Source organism: Schistocerca americana, chromosome 4, assembly GCF_021461395.2.
Source record: "Schistocerca americana isolate TAMUIC-IGC-003095 chromosome 4, iqSchAmer2.1, whole genome shotgun sequence".
In the NCBI taxonomy this organism is placed as follows: Eukaryota; Metazoa; Arthropoda; class Insecta; order Orthoptera; family Acrididae; genus Schistocerca; species Schistocerca americana.
In genome coordinates this window covers 321,160,503-321,187,271 of record NC_060122.1, presented here as the reverse complement: position 1 = coordinate 321,187,271, position 26,769 = coordinate 321,160,503, and the positions used below count along the sequence as shown (strand labels likewise).

The 26,769-nt window shown below is 37.9% G+C and overlaps 1 protein-coding gene across 3 annotated transcripts in view; it reads right to left on the bottom strand.

Moving 5' to 3' along the window:
* Window positions 1-5,196, bottom strand: part of LOC124612403 (cysteine-rich protein 2-binding protein) — a 227,325-nt gene extending 222,129 nt beyond the window's left edge. For all 3 annotated transcript variants that reach the window (XM_047140588.1, XM_047140587.1, XM_047140589.1), the window contains exon 1: window positions 4,860-5,196. In XM_047140588.1, the coding sequence (XP_046996544.1) occupies window positions 4,860-5,056 (197 nt within the window). In that variant the 5' untranslated portion in view covers window positions 5,057-5,196. The remainder of the gene's footprint in view (window positions 1-4,859) is intronic.
* Between the last annotated feature and the right edge of the window lie 21,573 nt (window positions 5,197-26,769).

Sequence of the window (26,769 nt, the reverse complement as noted above, 5' to 3'; positions counted from 1 at the left end):
GTTCCTGGTTAACTTGCATGACAGCTGTGTTCATCCAGGGCTGACTGCTTAATTAAAAAAATAAACACATTTGTGCATGACATCGTTGCAAATAGCTTATCCAGGTCACTACCGACACTACAGCTCTATTCTTGACCATACTGTTGTCTGTCACGCAAGTTTAAATACCTGGTCCTCTTTATTCAAATCCCCAGCCAGTGCGTCAATCTCCACTATTACCCAGACTATGCTAGCACTATGTTTTACAATACCCGTACTTAAGACCGGGTGTAGTTTCTCCTGCAGCTGTTACCCTACACATTTGCCTTCACTGCTACCTACAGTCAATTTGGTATAAGAAGATGGAGTGGGCTGGGAGTAAGTGCCTCATGCATTTGCCTCAACCAGTCACATAACACAATTCTGTATACATCTCTATGGGAATGCCTCAGTGTTGCTGGTGTTCTATGGCTATCGTTTTCACCTGCAGCTGCTTGCAGTTTCGAATTGAAAGCTGGCAACAGCACTGCTAGCCATCAGGGATGATCTTCCACTAACTCGACTATAGCAGCAAGACTATTGTTGTTCTCTTCAAGCCTCGTTACGCTGTGGAAGCATGCACATTTGCTACCCACAGTCAAACTATTATAAATATTTACACAGACACCTACATCAACATCCACACTCTGCAAACACTGAAGTGTAAAACAGACGACACTATCCATTGTACAAATTACTACTGCTTTTTCCCTGTTTCATTCATATGTGGAGTGAGGAAGGATGATTGCTTAAACACATCTGAGCAAAGTGTAATTACTCTAGTCTTGCCTTTGAGACCCTACAGGAATAGTGTCTAAATGTCTTTAGTATAATCTTAGGTTCATCACTGAAAAGTTGGTTCTTGAAACTAACTAAGTAGGCTTTCATGAGACAGTTTGCATTTATCCTCAAGCCTTTGCTTGTCCAGTTCTTATACCATCTCTGTGACAGTCAACCCATGTGTCAAACCATTCATGCTGCCCTTCTTTGTATACATTCAATATCCCCTGTGAGCCATATTTTAAGAGGAGTCAGAGTTGGCTTTCAAGTGCTTCAGCTTTAGTTTGATATGTAACTCAACAGTGATGTAGAATCTGTTCTACCCTAATGAAATTCAAGAAAATATATTTTGAAAAACGAATAGGATGAAGCAGTATAGTGGTAGGTTGCTAGAGACAGAGAGAGTGTAAAAGTCAAGTTTCTACGATTCTTTTGTTAATGGAAACCTTGATGGGATCTACAGAACTTGATAAATGAATATGGGAATATAAATTTCATGAAGATGTCGGTTGCAGTTATTATAGCTGTACAATGTACTCTATACATTATTAAAGAGATACCCAAGCTATATCATGAGAAAAACCTTAAAATGTATTGTAAAATATCTTTAGTTTAACATTTATGAACATGAAATCCCATTAAATGTGATTGGATACTGACTCAACATTTTTTGACAGTTGAAGGTAAAGGAATAACACCTCTAAATAATGAAAGGTGCACTGGTGTTACTGTGACTTCATCCATTGTTTGCAATGCTGTTGTGACTTGTCATTATGAATTAGCCTACTTATCAATACTTGAATCTACACACTTTATATATTATATACTACACGGTGGAGCGAAAGTCTTGTAGAATAAATAATCAAGTTTGTTTGCATATTTTTGTTGCAGGTACTAGATGAGTAGAGAGCATTGTAATGGCCGTTGTTAAATGGAATCAGACCAGCAGTGTGTCCTATCTTCCACGAGCAGGGCAGCCTTCAATTAGTGTAGAAAGTGTTGGTGTTGTACAACAGGCATTCTTACAAAGCCCTTCCAAATTTACTTAATATACATCTTGCAAATTAGATACTCCTAGGACCACAGTGCAAGGAATTCTACGCAACAGATTGCACTTCATGCACCAGATATAACACACGCATTACAACCTGATGATGGAACTTGTCGAGTAGCTTTTGCAACAGATATTGGCACAAATCAATAACAGCAGTGAGTATCTTATACAAATTCGCTTTTCATATGAGGCTACTTTCTGGTAAAGTTAGAAAGCACAATGTGAGGATATGGGATTCATTGCATTAAATCACATTGGGGATTCCCTTAAAGTGAATGTGTGGTACAGTTTGATGCACAACAGATTCACTGGGTCTTTCTTCTTTGTCGAAAAGTCAGTAACAGCTAACACCTATCCAGTTACGTTACAATGTTTTGTGGAACCTCCACAGAGATACTTGCTGACTGATGTGATTTTCTAACAAGGTGGTACATCAATGCATTGGGGATTGCAAGTAAGAAATTTTCTAAATGAAACATTTCGTGACTGGGGGATTGGGAATGATGGTCCCATTGGCTGGCCGGAAATACGGAAGCGTCCGATCCCACCCGTCCGCTTTGACCCATGACGTCACAAATATGGCGGAAACGACCATAAACCACGATTCCAATATGACGCATATAAAGTCGGTACATACCCGTTATAAGGACGAAAATACATCGAAAAACAAACACATACACTTTCCACAAAAAGCCTAATGACACTAATGGGACAAGGGTGGAAAATGGGGTGTTATTGGGTGGGGACAAACTAAATATAAACAAATTTAGACACCCACCCCCATACAAAACGACGAAAAATACCGACATCACAAAACTCCCTAAATACCACTAAACACAATATCATCTGGAATCGGACACTTCCCTTGACCTATAGAGCTCAACAGCAGCTCCCGATTCCATAAATTAGGATCCAACACTTCCCTTGGCCTATATAGCTCAAAAACATCTCCCGATACCAATATCAACATACACAGCCATACATTGGGATCGAACACTTCCTTGACCTGCGCACTGTTAATTTTATCCGTCATATCCATTCCTGAACAAAAACAACAACCGATTAATTTTACTAAAATTACCACACGATGTACAGCGAACAACACTAAATTAACATTCACACAAAATCGTTAACTCACTGAAACAAATTCCACTACAAACACAGCCGACACTCTAACAATTCTGGATAATGAGCAAAAGCAAACTGAGCCCATTACATCACACAAACGAAAACCCTGAACTTACCACCAGAGAGCACAACAAACCACAACACGACGACATCTACAAACACGCCACACTCACAAACCAAACTCCGCGCCGTCATAACGTCACACACAACACCCTTACGTCACGGGTCAAAGCCGATGCGTGGGATCGGACGCTTCTGTCGACCCAGCTGGCCTGCACGATCACCAGACATAACGTCTTTAGGTTTCTTTTTGTGAGGTTATGTAAAAGACGAGATTTACACTACACGAGTACCTGATGTTAATGCATTAAGAAGAATAATAGCAGGTGTTGTTGCTGGTACTACACAAGAAATGTAGTCAAACGTATGACCTGAAATTGAACATCAATAAGATATTCTTTGAGAAGAAATGGTGCAATGTTGTAGTTAATGGACATCTCAACAAAAACTTTACAATGTATTCTTTGATTTGTCACAAACCATAAATTTGTACAGCCTATGCTTTTGTTCAACAAATATTGATTACTGTATGAACACTTTAGGCCCACCCTGTATCTTAGCTTACTTTCCTGAAAATATTTCTGTAATTACATTTTGACCGATCTAATACCAATTATCAGGTGTAAGAGAGAACAAAACACTCAAAAACTTTAATCTGAACTGCATATGATATAAGAATTCTCATTCAGTATCAATTGGGCATAGGCCTACATTGACATTGTTTCCAAGCTCTACAGAAATGTAAATAAAGTGAGTGACGCATCAAGTGCTTAATTTTCCATCTTATTTCTGACAATGAACAAGATCTATTTGCAAATTAAAAATAACCTTCATGCCTTCAAATTTTGTTGACAGTACCATGTAAAAATAGATTTAGGCTATCACATTTGCTTATACAGTGCTATGTGGCCTATCTATATAAATCATTGTTAGCATTATGTTCACTATGACCTCTGGAAGAACAAGTGGGGCTTATTCATCACATCACAAAATAATATGTCATCTCTCAACACATCATGATACCAATTAATCCCAAGTCATAGAATACTTGTCTTTCACAGCACAGTGTCAAAATGTTGAACATAAGTTACTGAGAGAGGAAATAACAAAATAAATAATTATGATTATTGACACTGTCTTCCATTTAGGTTATCACTAGTATTGGTCCGTGCAACGTTCAATAGTTTCGTAGTTCAAAACCTTTCAAACAGCAGCAAATTCTGAACTAGCAATGTATACTCTGCAAAAAGAACTATCTCCAACATGCACTCCTTCCTTTCTTTATCAAAACTAGGCTTGTATACCTCATTTATCACCTATTTTCCTGAATATTTGCACTTTAGATATTTTCAGTGACAGGTAGTATGTGTGTAACCATTTTACATGTTTTCGCCTCTCTACGAATTTCGCTGTAATCACAACATTCATGAAAAATTAACCTCAAATAAGAAACGATCTAAAAACTCTAAAATGTAAGTGAAACAAAAAATGAGTAAGTCTGAGAATGGATGTTAAACAGCCGAAATCACATTTCCCCAGCGTCAGCACAACAAATGATGAGTTTTGGAATACCCTGGAAACGAATGAACTGTGCCAGTGACGAGGCGTTTTGCGTGCGAACTGCCGTAAGAACTTCTAATGTTAATCAGATCTCCAGGCTTTAACTCTAAATTTATTTGATTTTTGTAAAATATTTTCATGTACAACAAATAAACTCATCCAACTTCGTGATGACCATTAAATGTTTTCTTGTCAGTGATGACGCTCATTTGGGATCAGAATGTTCTCGACACCCTACATTGTAATCCTCCTTACTCACCACGAAAGTTTCTGCCTCCAGAACTCTTCAGTTTTCCAGAAACTGCAGTCGGAACAAGTGTAATCGAAGAAAACATCCCCTAGGAGTGAGCCTGGTAATCTTCCTGCACTTACACAATTCGGATGCACATTTTTCCTACACACATTACACGTTATAAACGGTTCTTTATCATTAGCGCATTTAAAACACGATCTCATTTTTAATTTAAAATGTATTGCACTTGTTTACATTGATTAGAACGCACATCTACATCTTTTCAAAACACACTATCTCCATTTTAAATCAGCCGCGTAGTGCTTTTATCTTCGACGTGCGCTTATTTCCCAAGCGAAAAAAATCTTTCCGAGCAAAGTTTCTCACTTTTACCAGCAGCCAAAGAGCGCTCATACTCGTTCCTAGCACCTCTGTCTAGGGACAGCAAATCTTGATGCCGATCGGCTAGCCTCGTGCCTGCAGCCCGAAGCGCTATTGGGGGTAGATACCGAAATCTTTTAATACTCACAGCAATCTTCTGGGTATAATTTATAATTTATTCAATTTCGAAGATTGTTACTGGTGTAAATATTCACATACACAGATAAGAGACTTTAGGTACGTAAAAATTTCATGATATTTATAACAATGACACATTATTACATATCATCGTCATCATCATCAAATTGGCTATCGAGGACCCTGTCGGTCATGCACCGACCTCACAATGCTCCTCCATAGATGGCAAAATTCTGCATTCTGGTTCCAGTTGTGTTGTCACAGACTAGCTTGCAAAGGTCTTTCTGTGGCTCATCCTCTCATCGCTTCCTGGGTCTTCCGATTGGACGAGTACCATCAGGTCTTCCATAAGTACGGCTTTTGCCCGAAAGGTGTCTGGTCTCCTAGCAGTGTGACCTGCCAAGTTTATTCTCCACGCTTTCAGTATCTGAACAATGTTCGGTTGCCTCATCAGCTCCATTAGCTCCCTTCCTGGACGGGTCCAACGATCCTTCTCATAATTTTTCTTTTGAAGACCAACAAGTCTTCTTCATCCTTCTTTGTTGTGCTCAGGGTTTCTGTCTTATACAACAATACTGGCACTATCACGGCATTGTATACTTAAAGTTTGGTCTTAATTGACAGATCCTTCGATGACATTGTCTGCTTTAGACTGCAATAAGTTTTAGACACTTTCACAATATGTTGGTTTATTTCCTGTTAAACCATGTACCATGTTCCACTTTAGCAAATTTCCATATCCCAACCTGTAATGGGATGTCATTTAGGGCTTCTCTTGATACTTCAATTACGTCGGTCTTTTCTGCATTAATCCATAACCCAATCTTACTTGCATTTTGCGCTAGGTCCTGTGTAGTAGTTTCTGCCATCTCTTCCTCTGATTCTACTAGAACTGCAATGTCGTCTGCATAACCCAATAAATCTGTCCTACCATATAGTGTCACCCCTTAGTTTTCTCTTTTCATTTCTTGGATTATTTTCTCTAGGAACAGATTAAATAACAATGGTGAAGTAACATCACCTTGTCTCACACCCATTCTGATGTGGAATTACTTGGACAGCTCCCCTTGGTATTTGACTTTGGACATTGTCTCCGCTGTGCACACCATGACCATATTTATTAACTTCATTGGTATACCAAGTTCTCTCAGGATGTTGTACATACTTAATCTGTGGATACTGTCATAATCCTTTCAGAAGTCCATGAACATCACAAGAAACCGATGGTTGAATTCCAAGGACTTTTCTCAGATTTGCCTCGTGGTGAAACTTTGATCGATGGTCGATCGTCCTTCCTGGAAGCCTCCCTGGTATTCTCCTAAAATATCTTTTGCCAATGGCTTAAGTTTTTCAAGAATTCTTAAAAATAGAATATTATAAGGTACCCTTAGGAGAGAAATGCTTCTGTAGTTGTTACAATTCCTATTACTGTTCTTTTTATGCAATGGGATAGTGATGGCTGCTTTCCTCTCTTGTGGGATTTCCTCTTTTTCCCATATTTCTTTTATGAGATTGTATACCTCTTCCTGAAGTGTTTCTCCTCCTGCCTTTAACATCTCTGTCGTTATAATTTCCTCTCCTGGTGCCTTATTACTCTTTAGTTTCCTCATTGATCTTTCTACATCATGTTGAGTCACTTGAATGTTTGTGGCTTCTCCTTCACCCTCTGTATAATTCTTATGTGGAAAGACACTCTCTGGATCTTCAGCATTTAATAGCTCTTCAACATATTCTCTCCACCTATTCAGAATTTTTTTTCTTGTCTGTTAGCATATTGCCATCCTTATCATTAAAAACCAAAGTTCGTTTCTGTGACCATTCCTCACAGGTTTCAACATCTGAATCATATTCTGGCTGTCTGATATTGTATTTCCCTTTTCGAGATCATCAATGATATATATAGTTCATGATCTTTCTTTTTCCTGTTCCCAGAATCCTATTTGTTTCTCTTCCTCTTCTTACAGTCTTGAGTGCTTCCTGTTGCACTGCATGTTGTCTGTCCAGCATGTGCTCTCTTCCTGGCCTTCACAGTTTGTTCGCATGTCTCATTCAACCACTTCTTCTTCATTGTTAGCTTTGCTCTCCTAGAATTTCTTCAGCTGCTTCGGTTACACAGGTCCTTATTTCTTCCCATTGCTTGTTAACACTTATTTCATCAGTGTGATCTGATGCCAATACTTCAAACTTGTTATGCATTTTAATGTTATACTGCTGACATGTCTCCGGATTACATATAATGTCAAAATTATATATGCAGTAACCTTTTAACCAGTGATTTATTACAACTTACTATGGCCAGTCAGAACTTTTTCACTTAAATCTGATTCTTCATACTCTTTTTATGGAGTAGTATGCTTTCATCTGAAACCACTCTGCTAGAACAATCTTAAGGAGGCCAATCCACACTGGCTGTCACGTCACATCACATCCTGTCAAAAGTCTGTTAAGCTTATCAACAAAGTTTCAAGAACAGGCTTAAACTGATTACTCCAAGTATAAACTACAAATCACTACATATTGCTCACATAGGGATCATGAAGATAAGATTAGAATTATTACTGCACTCACAGAGATGTTCAAACAATCATGTTTCTTGCGCTCCATATGTGAATGGAACAGGAAAAAATCATAATAACTAATACAATGGGATGTAACCTCTGCCAAGCACCTCACGGTGGTTTGCTGAGTACAGATGTAGATGCAGAAAACATTCTGTAATGCATTTCAAAATGCGGCATCCACAATGGCTGTCCTGTCACGTCACGTCATAGCAGGGCACCATCAAGGTTTCTTGGGAAGTAAGTTTTGACAGCTGATATTATCTGTCTGTTGTTGATCATATGACATCCAAGTTCGTATCTTCGTGATACATGACCATGTGCACATCTCCATATTTCAGTCTGTTGTGGGTGATATAAGTTGTCTGTTGTTCATTGTTTTCGTTATTTCTTACAAATTGTTTCACTATTTCTTTTGTAAATATTTTTAATTTTGTGATGAATGACGAAAAATTAATAGAAACTGTGAAGCAGTAGTCTCAATTGTACGACATGAGCGTACTAAATGACTGGCACCCTACTACATTTATATAGTGGATTTTTATACATAACAATACTGTATTTTATATTTTACAATGAAATGGGCTACAGTGTGGCTGCAACTTGAAGTGAAAAAGAACTGCGGGTAGAATCAGATTGTTCAGTATGTGGATTTTATTTGTATGTTGTCAGACATTAGTAATGTTTCATAAAGAAATTGACTGAAACCTTCAGGCACTACAACACTGGAAAAAGGTTTCTTTTGTGAAGTATGCATCAAGTAATGTATTAAAGTTGTTTGTTTAAATGTGTGTTTGTGGCAGGGTTATTTATTGCTAATTAGCTCTCTGCGTGTGAAACTGTCTGGAAGCATCAGTGGACAATATTTGTGTAGTTTCACTAGCTGAATCCAGTACAAATAAGGGACTTGAACCACTAAAATCCAAATATAAGACGTAAAGAAAACCTATAAAGCTTGAAGAGAAATGTATTGAGGGAGACATGACCATTGCGCAAAAAACTGCACTGGACTGGCAACTAAATTAAAACAAACCATAGTGATTAAAATTTTCTGGGCATTATGCCGCGTCATTGCTAAACACTAACAACAATAATACACTGAAACCGACGTTTTGGCCGAATTGCAACGGCCTTCCTCAGGCCACGACTGGTTTTTGCATGGGAATAGGTGCTTCTATTTATTACAGACTATTGATGCCTGACGTCACTGTTGTAAAAGTTTTAATTGGCCCTCTAATATGATTGGCTAGTCATGACGTAAGGGAAGATGGAAAGAAAGAGGCTATTCGTGGATGTCCATGTCGTCAACGATTGGTAGCTGTCCGCCAGTCAGCGTTCGGCTTCTGGTTGGCACGTTTTCCTCCTGGTGTGTGTGGAAGTGGACTGACAGTTGCTCTACAGTTGTTTGTGCGGATACGTCGGTTTTAGTTTATTATTGTTGTTAGTTTTTAGCAATGACGCGGCATAATACCCAGAAGAATTTTAATCACTATGACACCAGCCGCAGAAGCCTATGTTCTTATAAAACAAACTTGTTTTTCGAGGGATGTGATGGCAGCTCGTAACACAACACTGTCTTCCTTTTAGTAATTCTGGGTACAATTTGACCTGCAAACGAAAAAACTGATGCTTCGACTTTCTAAAATACAAAATGCATATTCCCCTTTTTCAAGAGCCTTGTATAGTGTGAGTGAAATTCCCCTTCTGTATTACGTAATGACATTTTTTCGGACCCACGCGCTCTCTTTGTGTTGTTATGCACTTCTGTCTCCCTTCTCTAATATTCAAGCTATCTCTGCAAGCTACATATTGTATATGTCCAATAAATGTCATTTCCATGTAAATGTGGACTCCAGCATCCATGTGTGAAAGTTACTGCACTGTGTATATGCACTTTGTGCATAAAAACAGTTGAAAATCATCTTACAAAAATGGCGGTTCCCACGAAAAAAAAGTTTATGGTAGTGTACCGCCTCCTGGCGTATTTTCCCCTGTGAATATACTTCAAAAAAGAATTTAATAATTTTCTGTAAAGTGCGAAAACACTGACATTTTTTCATGAGAAGTGCATCAAGTGAAATGGGCAAAGACGATAAGCACGATTTATTATCTGTGTAGACAATGACTATAGAAGACAATATGTACTGTCTTCATTTGTCTCGTAAAGAAGATATTGTACCTCTTTGAGTATTACTCCTGACCTAGCAACATGCACTCTTCCGTTGTTCCAAACTAAGAGGACTGTAATAGGTATAATTACTGTTAATTTATCTAAATCGTTTTCAGAATACAAAATGCTATTTGTTACTATTGAAACCATCTTTTATTTATACAAGAATTGTGTTCTTTCGTACAGTTATTATAAGTTTTATTAATTACAATCTTTTTCTGTTGTTGTCTGCCTTTATGGTCGGTACAAGTATTTTTGTAACTGCGGCTCTTGCAACCTAGATATTACTAAGACAACTAATTCAATTTATCCATTTATGAAAGTATTAAAGCATCTTCGCCATTATTTTGATTTTCTGAATCAAATTTTGCCATACTGGGCCAATAATGTCGTGTATGTAATTTTTTCACCTAGGTGCCATGACAGATAAAGCTATAACTAAATATACTTCATGCAATTGAAATTAACAAACCAGTGTGCCACTAATAAACGTAGATGCATTCGAACGCTAAGGTTTCAACCTCTGAGGCAAAAAGAGATCGTGTTCAAAAATTATTTTTGCTTGGTGTGTAATAACATAACTTCAATAAAAGGAAATGATTATAATCAATTATTTACCACACCAAAGTGTTGGGTGTAATAAGTCTATGTTAACATTTGTACAGTTTAAGATATTGTAAGAAGATCTATGACAAAAATAATTAACCATTATCTGCTTAAAAGACGATTTCATACCATACGTTAAATTACACTACACACAGACACATTACACTTTGCATGTAGTCATAAGTTGTATCATACTAATGAATATGTGAATATGTATTTTCTTTTCATGTAGTTAAACATTTAAGTGAATTGAGAGGAAGAAAAGTAAAGGAAATAAAATCAAATGATCTAATAAACTGGAGTTGGCCACTTATATTCAACTGTATCACAGTATTATTCAGAGAAGACGTCACATGTAGGACATATATGCATGTGTTCACTTTCGGTCGTTTACCAGCAAGCTTGCACTACATATTCATATTTTTTGAACTGGCTATAGATAAACACAGCTCGAGCTAAGTGCAGAAGATCAGCTGTGAGACAGTCTTCAACCGTTGCAGCGACTTTAAGAGCAGTCGATAAGCAACTTTGTGCAAATATTTGTGTCTTTAGTTATAAGTTCTATTTTGTAGATGTGTACTGCATGTGTAGTTTAATAACAGCTTAGCAAAGTGGTGAGGCCAAAGCGAAACGAAATCCCTGGCGCTGAGCAGAATGACAGTGTGCAGAAAACAGATATGACAATAATTTAGACTTTACTGTCAACTGCATTTCCCACATGGGAAGCAGAAACCCAAAACAGGACATATTAGACAAAGTAAATATGTTTACTACATCCAGTAGTGAAGCCGCAATCGCTATTTATGTGCACGGGGCAGCATTAGCTGATCCTCTAACACAGAATGTACCAGGAACATATTTAATCACTATCTTGTTACAAAAACTGGATGTAAGAGAAAGTGAGCATGAAGAGCGGCAGGCTCTTAGTGAAAAACAACTCCTGATGAAGTTTCAAAAGGAACAATGTAATAAACAGGATTTTTTATCAAAAGAACGAGACGCTAAGGAGGAGCTTAGGGAGAAGAAAACGATGAAACAACTAAATCAAGCACTAACTGCTCGAGATGAGGAGTTAGTATGCAGGCTAAATGTAATCTTAGATGCTCGCAAAAAAAGCTATCTTGGAGAATATTAAGGGGGATCTAGATAGTATTCGCAAAGACATCACTACTCTGCAGACTATATGCAAAGATACATAAGTGAAAAAATTGATAGCAGATCTGGAGGAAATGAAAGTATCTCTTGACACTTTAGAAGGTCAAGTGAAAATAGTCACTTCAACTGTGGACGAAATGAGTACACAGATGAGGGAGACAATCCTGAGGGAGGTAAAGAAAGAGGTAGAAAAAGCCACGATAGAGTCAGCTTTTGGCAAGAGTGAAACTTACCAAGACTTATGTGGAGATCTAACTAGTATCAGGAAAATCGTATAGCCTACCTTCTTCATGTCGAAAGGTAACCAACAGGTGCAGGTCGGAGAACCTGACAGGCAGATGCACAATGAATACAACGCTGAGTGAAATGATGTAAGCCATACTGTTCCTCAGTATGGTAATAGATCAATAGCTCAACCAGTGTATGAACGCATGACTAGAGATGAGAGTGTAATAACACCAGCTATGAGACAAACTGAGGTATATCATACATGGGACCAGGCGTACCAACCTTGACAAACTTAATGCAAGAAGAAATTTGACCAAACATTACTAGTTCTAAACTTCCAAGATGACAAAATGAATATCCACCTATGGTATTCAAAAAGAATTTACGAAGTGTTCTGCCAAGTTCATAGACAGAAAAGCTGAAAATTCAGTTTGTCATTTCACATGTAACTGGAAATACATCTCCAAGTTGCAGAGAGATGCAACACATTTATGGATTTTGAGAAACGCTTTTTAGGACGGTTCTGGTCTGCAGGTATGCTGGAATGTGTTAGGAAGCTTACACACGGCGCAGAATTATACACTCCCAAAGTGGGAAGTCTCAGAAAATATTTCGAGAAATACGAGGAGAGACCCAAAAATAACCGGAATTTCTTTCTAGAAAGCATATACTTTATTGTTTTAAAATACAACCTTAATCTCCTTCGAAGTACTCTCCATTAGCAATAATACACTTGTCCAAACGTTCATTCCAGTTTCGAAGCACCTTTTAAATTTGTCCTCTTTGTTACCAGCTAGCACTTTCATGACATTGCGTTTTATGTCTTCCACATCCGCTAAACGCTTCCCTCTCAAGTCTCTTTTCATCCTCGGGAATAGGAAGAAGTCCGAGGGTGCTAAATCCGGCAAATAGGGCGCGTGGGTCAAGGTAGTCGTCTTCGTTGAGGTCAAAAACTGGCGAACGCTGAGAGCCATGTGCGCGGGAGCGTTGTCGTGATGCAGGAACCACACGCCAGAATTCCACAAAGCCAGACGTTTTCGCGACAAACTTCTGCGAAGCCGTTTCATGACCTCCAAATAGAATTGTTGGTTTACTGTCTGGTTTTCAGGAACAAACTCAGAGTGTACGATCCCTTTGATGTCAAGAAAACAAATCAACATCATGTTCACATTCGATTTCACTTGTCGAGCATTTTTTGGTCGAGGTGAGCCAGGTGACTTCCATTGTGATGACTGTTGTTTACTTTCTGGATCGTACGCATACAGCACCCCCTCTAAAGGGGTTTCTATAGGGGGTGCTGACCCATAGCACCATGACTCATCACCTGTAATGATTTTGTTGAAAAAAATGTGGATCGTCTTTGAATTCGTCCTTCATTTCGAGACAGACTTGAACGCAACGATCCCTTTGATCTCCAGTAAGAAGCTTCGGCACGAATTTTGCTGCCACTCTACACATCCTCAGATCGATGGTCAAGATGCGGTGAATTGAGCTCCAGGACAACCCGGACAAGTTCTCGAGTTGGTCGATTGTTCTGCTTCGATCTTCACCGATGAGATCACGGATTTTGTCGATGTTGTCTTCGCTTCGAGCAGTTGAAGGTCGACCGGAACGGGGCTGATCTTCAACCACCATTTCTCTCTTTTTAAACCGTGAAAACCATTCATACACTTGCGTTTTACTAAGAGCATGATCTTTGTAGGCTGTCTGAATCATCGCAACAGTTTCTGCTGCGTTCTTGCCGAACAAGAAACAAAACTTCACTGTCACACATTGTTCGCAAGAACTGGCCATTTCCTTGTGTCACGTCTGCGCTGTACGCACACTCAAAGAACTGCCAAAGAAACCACTCTTCTAACTGTTGGGTGACGCCGTGTGGCAGAATGACTCAGCAGAGCTCCTACTAGAACCCTCTGGCGGCGCAGCCTGCTACTACAAGTACACAATGTGCAGCATTACGATTCCGGTTACGTTTGGGTCACCCCTTGTATGTTAACATGACCAGATACCGGGATGAACTGATCTCTCACACAGACGTTCTCAGAATATTAACAGCTGGTCTTCCCATAAATATATGAGAGAAAGTAGTCAGTGTTCATGATACTGACCTGGAGAAATTCCTGTCAGTAATCGATTCCTTGGACCTCATACAGGAATCTGTTCCTCAGAATGTAAAATTATTTCACAGGAAGTTCTACAAGGTTCAATCTTAGGTTCAGTCCTGTTTTTATTTCACATAAATGCTCTGCCTCTAAATATACAGTAACATCCCACTCACTATTATTTGCAAATGATACATTGTACCCATTGAAAGTGAGACCACAGAACATATTTCCCAAGAGTCATTGACATGCTAAATAGTTTAGAAAGCTGGTTTGAAGTAAATGGATCAAACATGAAAAAAACCAACTTCCACAGTTTAAAACTAAGCAGTCAATATCACTTGACTTGCAAGTTACCTGTAAAAATCAGGAACTTAGGGAAGCAGACTCTGTCAAATTCCTGGGGATACTTCTAGAAAAAAATTACCTTGCTCTTTCCATATAAGCTCATTGACAAACAGCTGAACAGTTTTGCATTCACAGTTACAATATTTTCCTATGCAAGTGACATGGTCCTAGTAAATATGTTTATCACAGTTACTTTGAATTTTGCATCTCTTGTAAGATATGGAAAAATCTTTTGGAGGAATGCTGTTAGTGTAAACAGAATATTATTATTTCAAAAAATTATGATTAGAAATATGTGTAATATTTAGCCTAGAAAGTGAAGCAAACCTGTATCCGGGGATCCAAAAATTTCAATTATTTCGTATATTCACATTTATGAACTGTTTATCTTTATGTGTAGGAATCCAGAATGCAAAAACATTATTATTCACTCATAAAATATTTAATAAATCATGAAGATTTCTTTGTAGAGTGATGAAACAAATTTCAAATGATTGTTGTAAGCTAAGATTAACTGTATTTTTTTTACAGATTGTATGTATCTCTGTTGCATTATTTACACTGATAATTGTTCTGTACCATAAATCAATGATTTATGTGCATATGTCATAACACAATAGAGTTTCTATTCTGATTCTGATATTACTTATTTGTGATAGGGTACATGTTAGATTTTTTCTGTGTTAATGTGGGATCTCTTGAGTTATACAATCCTGTTATCATATGAATTACCCTTCTTTGAATGTAATCAGTAACGCTATTATAGCTTCGTTATTAATCTTTCCCATTGGTAATTGGTTTTTTCCCTGTTACATTCAGTGACTGAAGCCTGTCAGTTTCATTACACATTCATTCAATAAGTTATTGATTCATTCATCATAACCAAACCATTTTAGTCATTCCATTCCATATAAACATGCAGTTATAGCTGGTGGTACTTTTTATTGAGTCCAGTCTGAGTGACCGAAGTATGACTGTCTCTTCCTGAGACAGGGGATTGGACATCAATTTTTGGAATTTTCATTGTAGTGTTTTAGGTGTTATTAGGCAACTTTCTTCAAGCTCTTGCCCTTTTTTACAGTACACTCATACAAAGCTCATGATTACAAGCTTTGTTTTGCAGCATATCTTGTCTGTAGACAAACTGATGCCATCTATGCTACCATAGAATTGAACCCAATCATTTCCTTCACTTACAGCTGATCATGTTCGGAAGTTCCACTTTACATACCCCACATACCAGCACTGTAAACATTTTGCAGACATGATTGAGTTCTCTTGTGATTCACTGACTGTATATCTTAGAGCTATTATAGTTTTACACTTTTTGAAGGGTAAAGGTTTTTGCTAGTCTTCGCACTGTGTAGGCATCTTGTCAAAGATTGAGCAGATATTCCAACCATTCTTGTGAGACAATAACTTCTCACATATAGCAACATTATTTGCTTAAAGTCTAAGAATACAACCAATATCATCCAGGAAGTCAAAATACATATGTATTTTAGTTGCTATGTGTGAATGATACTGCAGTGCTTTCCAGAGATCGGCAGGTGATGTCATATGATTGTGCCTCTACGTGATTGCAACTGGAGCACAACCATTTCCTCCACAGGACAAAAAGGGTAAATCTATATGAGAGTTTTACATACCACTGTATATGGGGAAGAAATGGGCTGAATCACTTCAGCACTGACCACCTTTCAGGAAAAAAAATATGGTTCAACAAGACCAAGAATGTTATAGGTTAACCATCACTGTCCAGGTGGGGAGATCTGATTCACATTCGCCGTAGAACTGATAACCAGCATAATGGCATTTCGAGAATTCGTGAGGAAAACTAACACATACATGAAGAAGATTTTCTTTGAACTCTAGTAAGAGCCTGAATAAAGTGGAACAGTGTGAGTCCAAGTAATGAGGGACACAAGCGAAACAGTTGTACCAAACTCCAAAACATCTCAGAGCAATGGAAGTCTCAGTTTCTTTGTTATCATTGCCAACACTCCTATCACACAACTGATTTATCCACAGTCTCAAAATGGGAGGCTGGCAATTATGTGCCTTAAGTCTGAGTGAAATCTACATAAAAATTTAGTGTGTAACATAAGTCCTAACTGTAACAACTAGCTAGCAAACAATACATTGGGTGAACTGTGAACTTTTGAGGAAACTATTTCCTTATTGAAATCATAATGGAACCAGTCAGTGACACACTTTATCTTTAGTATACAACTCAATGAATGACAATAATGATTTACCAATTAGTATTAATGACAGAGTAAAAGTAGTCCTGTTTGCTGATGACATAAGCATTCTTATTAAAGATCCCAAATCCATGATGCATGATACAGCTCTGTCAGTCAAAAATCAAATACACAAATACACAAATGGCCTAAGTTATACAGTTTCTGACAGCAAATAAACATCAAGTTCCTGAAGTCGATATTAATTATCATAACATTAATGAAACCATTCATAAAAAATTCTTAAGCTACCAGTGGAGGTCAATTTAGATGGAAAGAGAAAACTGATCATCTGTTCAAGAAACTTAGCTCAGCATACTTTACACTGAGAGCTGTTTCTCGCTTTTATCAGTGAAATAATTCTGTTGTCATATTGTGCATATTTCCAATGTATATCCTCCTAAAGTACAATCTTCTGGGAAAATTATGTGGGTGTTGAGCTTCAGAAATGAGGAGTGATATTAATACATGGGGTCTCTAACAGAGCATCCTGCAGGAGCCTCTTTAAGTCTCTCGGGAGATTTGCTATTATGAGTCAATACATATATATTTACTGATAATGTTTGCAGATAAGAACAGGGAATTATTTCAGATAAATTGTAAAGTTCACAACTATGACATAAAATAGATGAATAATTTCCACCAATGCTCTGCAATTCCCACGAAAGTATGCAAGGGAGTTATTGAATCAGATGTACAAATATACAGTAAGTTCCCAGTCAATAAAACAAAGGAAATTTATAACATACAGGAATTCAAAAAGAAACTAAGAATTATTCATAGATGAAACTTTCTGTAAAAGGAATGAGTCCTTAGTTATAAGGAATCCTTTAATATAAAAATAGAGAAAGACATTATGATAAAAACACACTCATAAAATAAAAATATGAAACTTTCCTGTACACCATGAAGACATAATTTTCTATTTTTACACAAGTTATTATGATAAAATGAAAATTTATTTAGGTCATTAAGGTAAAAACGTGTAGTTTCATTTGTTGTAGTAATTTAAGAATTCACTTATGCGAGTAAACTGAAGCATGTAATATTCTATGCAGCCACCTGGTCTTATAAAATAAGTAAAATATTATTTATTTGACATACAAAATGCTCATGTAATAATGTGCTATTGCACTTAACTCATTCTACATTACAAGTACGTTCATTACTTGTACAACAGGTAATCAAAGCGACCAAACAAAACTCAAGTTAAATAAAGTCACTATCCTATTCATCACCATTTTTATGTAATACAAAATTTCTATTTTCTTTCATGTTCAAACGGAGAGTAAAGTATACTTTATGCATATTCAGATGTAAAAATATCTAATGAAATGGTATTTTTGACTGAAGATAAATCTGTAACTATTATTATTATATCTTTCCTTTCTCAGACGTTATGTCTGGTTAAAAATTGAAAGTGACACGGACCTTGATCAAGTGTGACTTCCTTTAAACTGTACGGTATATGTTACATTGCATTTAGGAACTTTCGGGTAATTGAAAATGTATCAATAATTACAGATTTCTGTAGTTGTACATATACATTTAGATGTAGCTGTATTACGTTGATGTACTGGTGGATATTGTGTGATATGACTCCTGTAGTTGATAGTATAATTGGTATAATGTCAACTTTATCCTGATGCCACATGTCCTTGACTTCCTCAGTCGGTTGTGTTGTTTTATCTGTTCCAGTATAATTTGTATTCATCATTCTCCAGTACATTTTGTGGTGCATAGTTGTATGTGGGAACGTGTTGTTTTATTAGTTTATGTTGTATGGCAAGTTGTTGATGTATTATTTTTGCTACATTGTCATATCTTCCAGGGTATTCTGTATTTGCTAGTATTGTACATCTGCTTGTGATGTGATCTACTGTTTCTATTCGTTGTTTGCAAAGTCTGCATTTATCTGTTGTGGTATTGGGATCTTTAATAATATGCTTGCTGTAATATCTGGTGTTTATTGTTTGATCATGTATTACAATCATGAATCCTTCCATCTCACTGTATATATTGCCTTTTCTTAGCCATGTGTTGGTTGCGTCTTGATCAATGTGTGGCTGTGTTAGATGATACGGGTGCTTGCCACATAGTGTTTTATTTTTCCAATTTACTTTCTTCGTATCTGTTGGTGTTATCTGATCTAAAGGGTTGTAGAGGTGGTTATGAAATTGTAGTGGTGTAGACGATGTCTTTATATGAGTGATTGCTTTGTGTATTTTGTTAGTTTCTGCTCGTTCTATAAAGAATTTTCTTAAATTGTCTACCTGTCCATAATGTAGGTTTTTTTTATGTCGATAAATCCCCTTCCTCCTTCCTTTCTGCTTAATGTGAATCTTTGTTGCAGAATGTATTATGTATTCTATATTTGTGGTATTGTGATCATGTAAGTGTACTGAGTGCTTCTAGGTCTGTGTTACTCCATTTCACTACTCCAAATTAGTAGGTCAATATTAGTATAGCATAGGTATTTATAGATTTTGTCTTGTTTCTTGCTGTCAATTCTGTTTTCAGCATTTTTGTTAGTCTTTGTCTATATTTTTCTTTTGTTTCTTCTTTAATATTTGTATTATCTATTCCTATTTTTTGTCTGTACCCTAGATACTTATAGGCATCTGTTTTTTCCATTGCTTCTATGCAGTCGCTGTGGTTATCCAATATGTAAGCTTCTTGTTTAGTGTGTTTTCCCTTGACTACGCTATTTTTCTTACATTTGTCTGTTCCAAAAGCCATATTTATATCATTGCTGAATACTTCTGTTATCTTTAGTAATTGGTTGAGTTGTTGATTTGTTGCTGCCAGTAGTTTTAGATCATCCATGTATAGCAAATGTGTGATTTTGTGTTGGTATGTTCCAGTAATATTGTATCCATAATTTGTATTATTTAGCATGTTGGATAGTAGATTCAGAGCAAGGCAGAACCAGAAAGGACTTAATGAATCTCCTTGGTATATTCCACACTTAATCTGTATTGGCTGTGATGTGATAGTATTTGAATTTGTTTGGATATTAAGTGTGGTTTTCCAATTTTTCATTACTATGTTTAGGAACTGTATCAATTTAGGATCTACTTCGTATATTTCCAATATTTGTAATAACCATGATGGTGTGCACTATCAAAAGCTTTTTGGTAATTAATGTATGTGTAGTGTAACGACCTTTGTTTAGTTTTAGCTTGGTATGTCACCTCTGCATCTATTATCAGTTGGTCTTTACATCCTCATGCTCCTTTTCAACAGCCTTTTTGTTCTTCATTTATAATTTTGTTCTGTGTTGTATGTGTCATTAATTTCTGTGTAATGACTGAAGTTAATATTTTGTATATTGTTGGTAGGCAAGTTATGGGGCGATATTTAGCTGGGTTTGCTGTGTCTGCTCGATCGTTAGGTTTCAGATAAGTTATTCCATATGTAAGTGTATCAGGGAATGTGTATGGGTCCGCAATGTAAGTATTAAATAATTTAGTTAGATGTGAATGTGTTGAGGTGAACTTCTTTAGCCAGAAATTTGCTATTTTATCTTTTCCAAAGGGTTATCCAATTGTGAGTAGAATTAATTTCTTGGGTGACTTCATATTGCAAAATTATCACTTCAGGCATTTGTGGTATCATCTTGTACGTGCATGCCTGTTATGTTGTACCGGGTTTGATCATATGTTGCTCCATAAGTGTTCCATGTCTGTTATGTTTGGTGGATTGTCTATTTCAATGTGTGTGTTATCTATTGTCTGGTAAAATTTCTTTTGGTTTGTGTTGAATGTTTGGTTTTGTTTCCTTCTATTTTCACTTTTTTTGTATCTTCTAAGTCGTTTGGCCAATACTTGTAATTTCTGCTTTTTTTCATCTAATTGCTCTTGTTGTGAGATCTTACGTAACCTTTTCCGTTTTTTGTCTGATATTTCATTTCTTATAAATAGTGTTAGCTGTCCGATTTCTTTTCTCAGTTTTTCTATTCTGATCTGTAGCCTGTGTTGCCATGCTGGTTTTGTGGGTTTCTTCTGTGTGTTGGTTGGTTCTGATCTCTGCCTAGTGTGTATATTTAGTGTAGTGAGTGCTCCTATATAAATCCGTAGTTGTAACTCTTCCATAGTTGTATTTTCATTTATTTTGTTGTGTATAATTGTGTTGATAGTTGTTATTGTTGTTTCGACTTGTGGGTTATTTGGTGGTCTATGCAAGAATGGTCTAATGTCTGTATTTGTGTCTTTGTATTCTATATATGTCAGCAGAAATTTTTCTTCTATATCTAACATGTGTGTCACTTCGTGTTCTATTTGTGCTTGTTCTTGTGGCTGTCTTAAGATTTCGTTTTCCTCTGATTGTTTAATTGATGTGTGTTGTTCTTTGTTTGTGTGCTCTGGGATGTTTGAGTCCATTACTGTATTCTCTTCTTCTTTTGATTGCACATTATTTTGTTCCAGTATTTGTTGTACTTGTTGTTTGATGTTTTCTAATTCTGACTGGGGTATCATGTTATTTTTGTTTATTACACGAATCTGATCAGCTAGTCATTGTTCTGTTAAAAATTTTAATTCTGGATATCTGGTAATAAATGTTGTGTATACTTGTGATCTGTATCCAGTTGTGTTTGTTATTATTATTATTATTATTATTATTATCATTATTATCTCTTCAATTGCTTACAATATTAAAAAAAATATTTATGATGTTAGTTATCATAAGCATTAAACCAGGTTTCCACCTGGAACAAAAATGATATCACTTGGCTACTAATTGAGTGGCATCACCTAACTTGTTGTGGAAACATGAAAATTCCTGTGGCATCAGTCAGGTGACATCACTTTCAATGTTTTAACTTTGTGTTGTCTGTCTCCTTCTCCCACCACTGATTTACATCAGAAGGGATCGCTATATTTGAAGCTAATGTGCCATATTTGATGTTTGTAATGTTTATGTGTGTGTGTGTGTGTGTGTGTGTGTGTGTGTGTGTGTGTGTGTGTGTGTGTGTGTGTGTGTAAAAAAAAGTAGTTCCCATGATACACCACATTAATGATTTCCCCAAACCACATTGATTTGAGTATGGTTTATTATTCTACAGTGGTAGAATGTGCAGCTTCAGTGTATGAAAGTTTTGCCAATGCAGTTTTGAGCACATAATGGTTAATTTACATGGTGAAAGTAGATAATATTCCTATCACACAATGCATGAATAAAATTTGTGTGTGAGTGAACAAATATTATTAAATTAATAAAAGGTGATTTGTCATGCCACAGCAGCTCAATTTACTTTACAAATAGTGAAAATTATTGCACTATAATCATATAATCAAATTCCAGCACTGGAAACTACGATACTCTTTAAATTCTTGCTCAGTAGACTCGAGAAAAGGAGTAACAAGGTTTCTGAAGGCAGTATTATGTCAGACAGAGTGTATCTTTTAATAATGTAAATCAACTATACTACAATGTCTTTCAATGCACTTGCATGAAGCATAGCTCCAAAATTCAGTATAGAATAAATTTAATATTTCGTATTCTTTAACTGATGTGCCAGATTAAACTGACAGGCAGTAGTAGCCGACCGAGACAGACGCAGCAACAGGGAAGTAACTGCTTTTATGACATTTACGAGTTCCTAACCAGTGCTTTAGTAGTTTAGTTTCTTGAGTTTCTGTGTGTAAATTTAATATATAATAGCCACTGTTCTCGTGTTTTCATTTGCGTCGGAAAGTAAACCAATTTTGTGACATATCACAAGTTTCTAATCAGGGGCGAAATATTTAGTTTCATCTGAGTGCTTTGGTAGTTAGATTTTTGAATATCTGCGTAGTACTAGACACAGTTCGTGCGTTTTCGTCAGGGTCTACAGTAGATTTCCGTAGCACTAGTCGATAGTCATTTGTTTGCTTGTTTTGAAAACTAGTGACCGCTTGTTGTCGTTAGTCAGCCAGTCAGTCAGGCAGTAGTAGCCGACCGAGACAGATGCAGCAACAGGGAAGTAACCGCTTTTGTAACATTTACGAGTTCCTAACCAGGAGCGAATTTTATTATATCATCTGTGTACTTTAATAGTTTAGGTTATTGAGCTTCTGTGTGTAAATTTAATATCTAATAGCCACTGTTCTCGCGTTTTCGTTTGCTTCGGAAAGTAAACCAATTTTGTGACATATTACAGGTTCCTAAACAGGGGCAAATTATTTAGTTTCACCTGAGTGCTTTGGTAGTTAGGTTTTTAATATCTGCGTATTACTAGACAAAGTACGTGCGTTTTCGTCAGGGTCTACAATAGAGTTGCGCAGCGCATGCCGATAGTCCGTTTATCTGCATAGTTTCGTTTTCCTCGGTATTTAGTATAGACAGGGACTGCGATTGTTGTGTGCAGATGCGAGCCGAGTTGGTGACAGATCGCTCTCATCTTCAGGCTGTGATGGCTTCAGTTACACAGATTGAGGCTGCAGTGGATGGGCACCACTGTTGTGGGCCACCTGTGGGGATCCAACGGACGACCAGCACCACCGACTCCTCCGATCGGTCCTCACCGGTGGCCAACCCAGTTACTGCTCGCACTGAGGCTGACCCCTCACTTGTGGTCGAGTGGGAGGTCGCCCCAGGGCGAAGCAGGCGGCGAAAGGCTTCCCAGGCAGCCACACGTAAGGTCTCCCTGGTATGTCTGACAAACAGGTTCCAGGTGCTGTCTGTGGCTGACACTGTTGCTGAGCCAGATGCTGTGCCTCTCAGGGCAATCATAGAGGGTGGGATTATTGGTAGTTGGGAGGTCCAACGTTAGGCATGTTATGGGGCCCCTTAGGGATTTGGCTGACAAAAAGTGTAAGAAAACCAATGTGTACTCCATGTGCATACTGGGTGGAGTCATTGCAGTTGTGGAAAGGGTCCAGCCAACTGCAAGTGTCATTACCAATGATGTGTGTCTTTAGATCAGAAGAGATTCTCTCTGGTTTCGAGCGGCTAACACAAGTGGTAAGGCTACTAGTCTTCCCTGCAAGATGAAAGCAGAGCTGACCATTTGCAGCATAGTCGACAGGACCGATTGTGGACCTCTGGTACAGAGCTGAGTGGAGGGTCTGAATCAGAGGCTCAGACGGTTCTGCAGCCGTGTAGGCTGCAGATTCGTCGACTTCCGCCAAAGGGTGGTTGTGTATCGGATTCCGCTGAATAGGTCAGGTGTCCACTATACGCAGGAGGCGGCTACACGGATGGCAGCGGCTGTGTGGCGTGGACTGGGCGGTTTTTTAGGTTAGAGCGTTCCTGAAAAACACAAAAAGGGCTTCAGTCACAAAGGGTGCAGGCAAAACACAGGATGAACGTAGATACAGGAACCATGGGTACAACAATTGTAAATTGTCGTAGCTGTGTTGGGAAAGTACCAGAGCTCCAAGCGCTAATAGAAGGCACTGATGCTCAAATCGTTATAGGCTGAAAGCTGGCTAAAGCTGGATATAAGCTCAACCGAAATTTTTGCGAAGAACCTAATGGTGTTCCTAAAGGATAGGCTAAACACAATTGGCAGTGGCGTGTTTGTTGCTGTTAGTAGTAGTTTAACTTGTTGCGAAACTGAAGTAGATACTTCCTGTGAGTTAGTATTGGCAGAGGTCATTGTTCACAACCGGAATAAAATAATAATTGGATCCTTTAACCGACCTCTCAATTCAGATGATACAGGTGCTGAAAGGTTCAAAGAAAACTTACGTTGATTTCAAACATGTACCCAACTCATACAATAATAGTTGGGGGACTTTAATTTACCCTTGAAATATAGACGAAATTACATGTTGAATTCTGGAGTTACACATAAAATATCATCCGAAATTGTGATAAACGCATTTTCTGAAAATTATTTCGAACAGTTAGTTCATGAGCCCACACGAATAGTAAACGGTTGTGAAAACACACTTGACCTCTTAGCAACAAATGATCCTGAGTTAATTTACGAGCATCAAAACCGACTCAGGGGTTAGCGAACACGGAGTTGTTGTAGCAAGACTGAATATTGTAATCCGCAAATCCTCGGAAAAAAAAACAAGCGAAAAATATACCTATTCAAAAAAGCAGATAAAAATTCACTTGTCACCTTCCTGACAGACAATCTCCATTCATTCCAAATTAATAATATAAGTGTAGACCAGATGTGGCTTAAATTCAAAGAAATAGTATCGGCAGTAATTGAGAGATTAATACCAAATAAATTAAAGAAAGACTGAGCTGATCCTCCTTGGTACACAACACTGATTAGAACACTGTTGCAGAAACAACGAAACAAAAATGCCAAATTTAAACACATGCAAAATTCCCAAAATTGGCCATCTTTTACAGATGCTCTAAATTTAGCACGGACTTCAATGCGAGATCCTTATAACAGTTTCCACAACGAAACTTTGTCTCGAAACATGGCAGAAAATCCAAAGAGCTTCTGGTCGATGTGAAGTATGTTAGTGGCAAGAAACAGGCAATGCCTTTTCTGCGCGATAGCAATGGAGATACTATCAAAGACAGTGGTGCCAAAGAAGAGTTACCAAACACAGCCTTCCAAAATGCCTTCACAAAAGAAGATGAAGTAAATGTTCCAGAATTCGAATCAAGAACAGCTGCCAACATGAGTAACGTAGACGTAAACATCCTCAGAGTAGTGAAGCAACTTAAATCAGTTAATAAAAGCAAGTCTTCTGGTCCAGACTGTATACCAATTAGGTTCCTTTCAGAGTATGCTGATGCTTCAGCTCTATACTTAACAATCATATACGACCATTTGCTAGACGAAAGATCTGTACCCAAAGACTAGAAAGTTGCACAGATCACCCCAATATTCAAGAAAGGTAGTAGGAGTAGTAAAAAAATATCCGCTACCAGTCACAATAAAAGGTTGTTTGTCACTCGACCAGTTTCGGGCTTTCGCCAATCTTCAAGTGTTTATACATTCATGTACATGTTTGTACTATTGGAGATCACTGTATAAATACAAGAAAAATTATTTGCTGGTGACTAGTAGTAGGAGTAATCCACATATCTCTACTAAGCTAAGAAAATGGCGCCAAAGAAAGTACACCTGGACTAATCTCAGTGATCTTACCGCCACCTCCTCCTAAGGGTTCGTGGGAAAAGGACTCGGCCAGTGCTGGACGTAAGATTTTATTTTGCATGCACCAGTCTTCATTTAAACAATTTCATACAGCACAGCCATCCAGTGTGTTCACCACAAGGTCTGCAATCCAACTGACCAAGTACACAGTACGACCACCAGAGGTTGCTGTAGTCCGTCCTGTTAATTAATCCAAGATGGCGGCCATGACGTCAGCTGATGACGCAAGTACCATTATCCAAGATGGCGGCAAACAGTGTGTTCACCACGAGGTCTGGAACTAGTACACAGTACCACCAGCAGAGGGCACTGTTGTCTGTTTCGTGACGTAATCCAAAATGGTGGGGGGAAATGGCGGGAAAACGACTCTTTTTGTGCTGGACATGAGTATTTTGCAGGCAGTGTCGCCACCATGAGGTCTAGACTCCAACTGACTAGTGCACAGTACTGACACCAGAGAGTGCTGTGGTCCCTCCTGTGACATAATCCAAGTGGTGGTCTGGAGGGAGGAAAATGGCGCGAAAATGACTCAGCCTGCGCTAGGCTGCTGGATAGAGTAAGGAAGGAGTGTATTTATTTTGGAACAATTTATTTAGAAATGGTGTATATTTATTACACTGATACAAAACACACGATCTGACATACCTGGCGTCACGCCACACAGCCTACAGACCTGTAAACTACTCCTAAGTAATGTTCTGGAGACACGCAACCAACTCCTAATTTACAGAAATAATTTCAGTACAGACCTGCACACTGCTCCTAAATAATGCAGTACACAGATCTGCAGACACAAAACCAACTTGTAAACTGTCCAAATAACGCATAGCGCAGCCTACAGACCTGCTCGCAAAATAATGCAACAGACATGCAATCAACACACACAAGCACCGTCTGCCATCCCCAGTCCAGTAGAGCGCACAGGAGGTTAGCGACAACCCCCATGA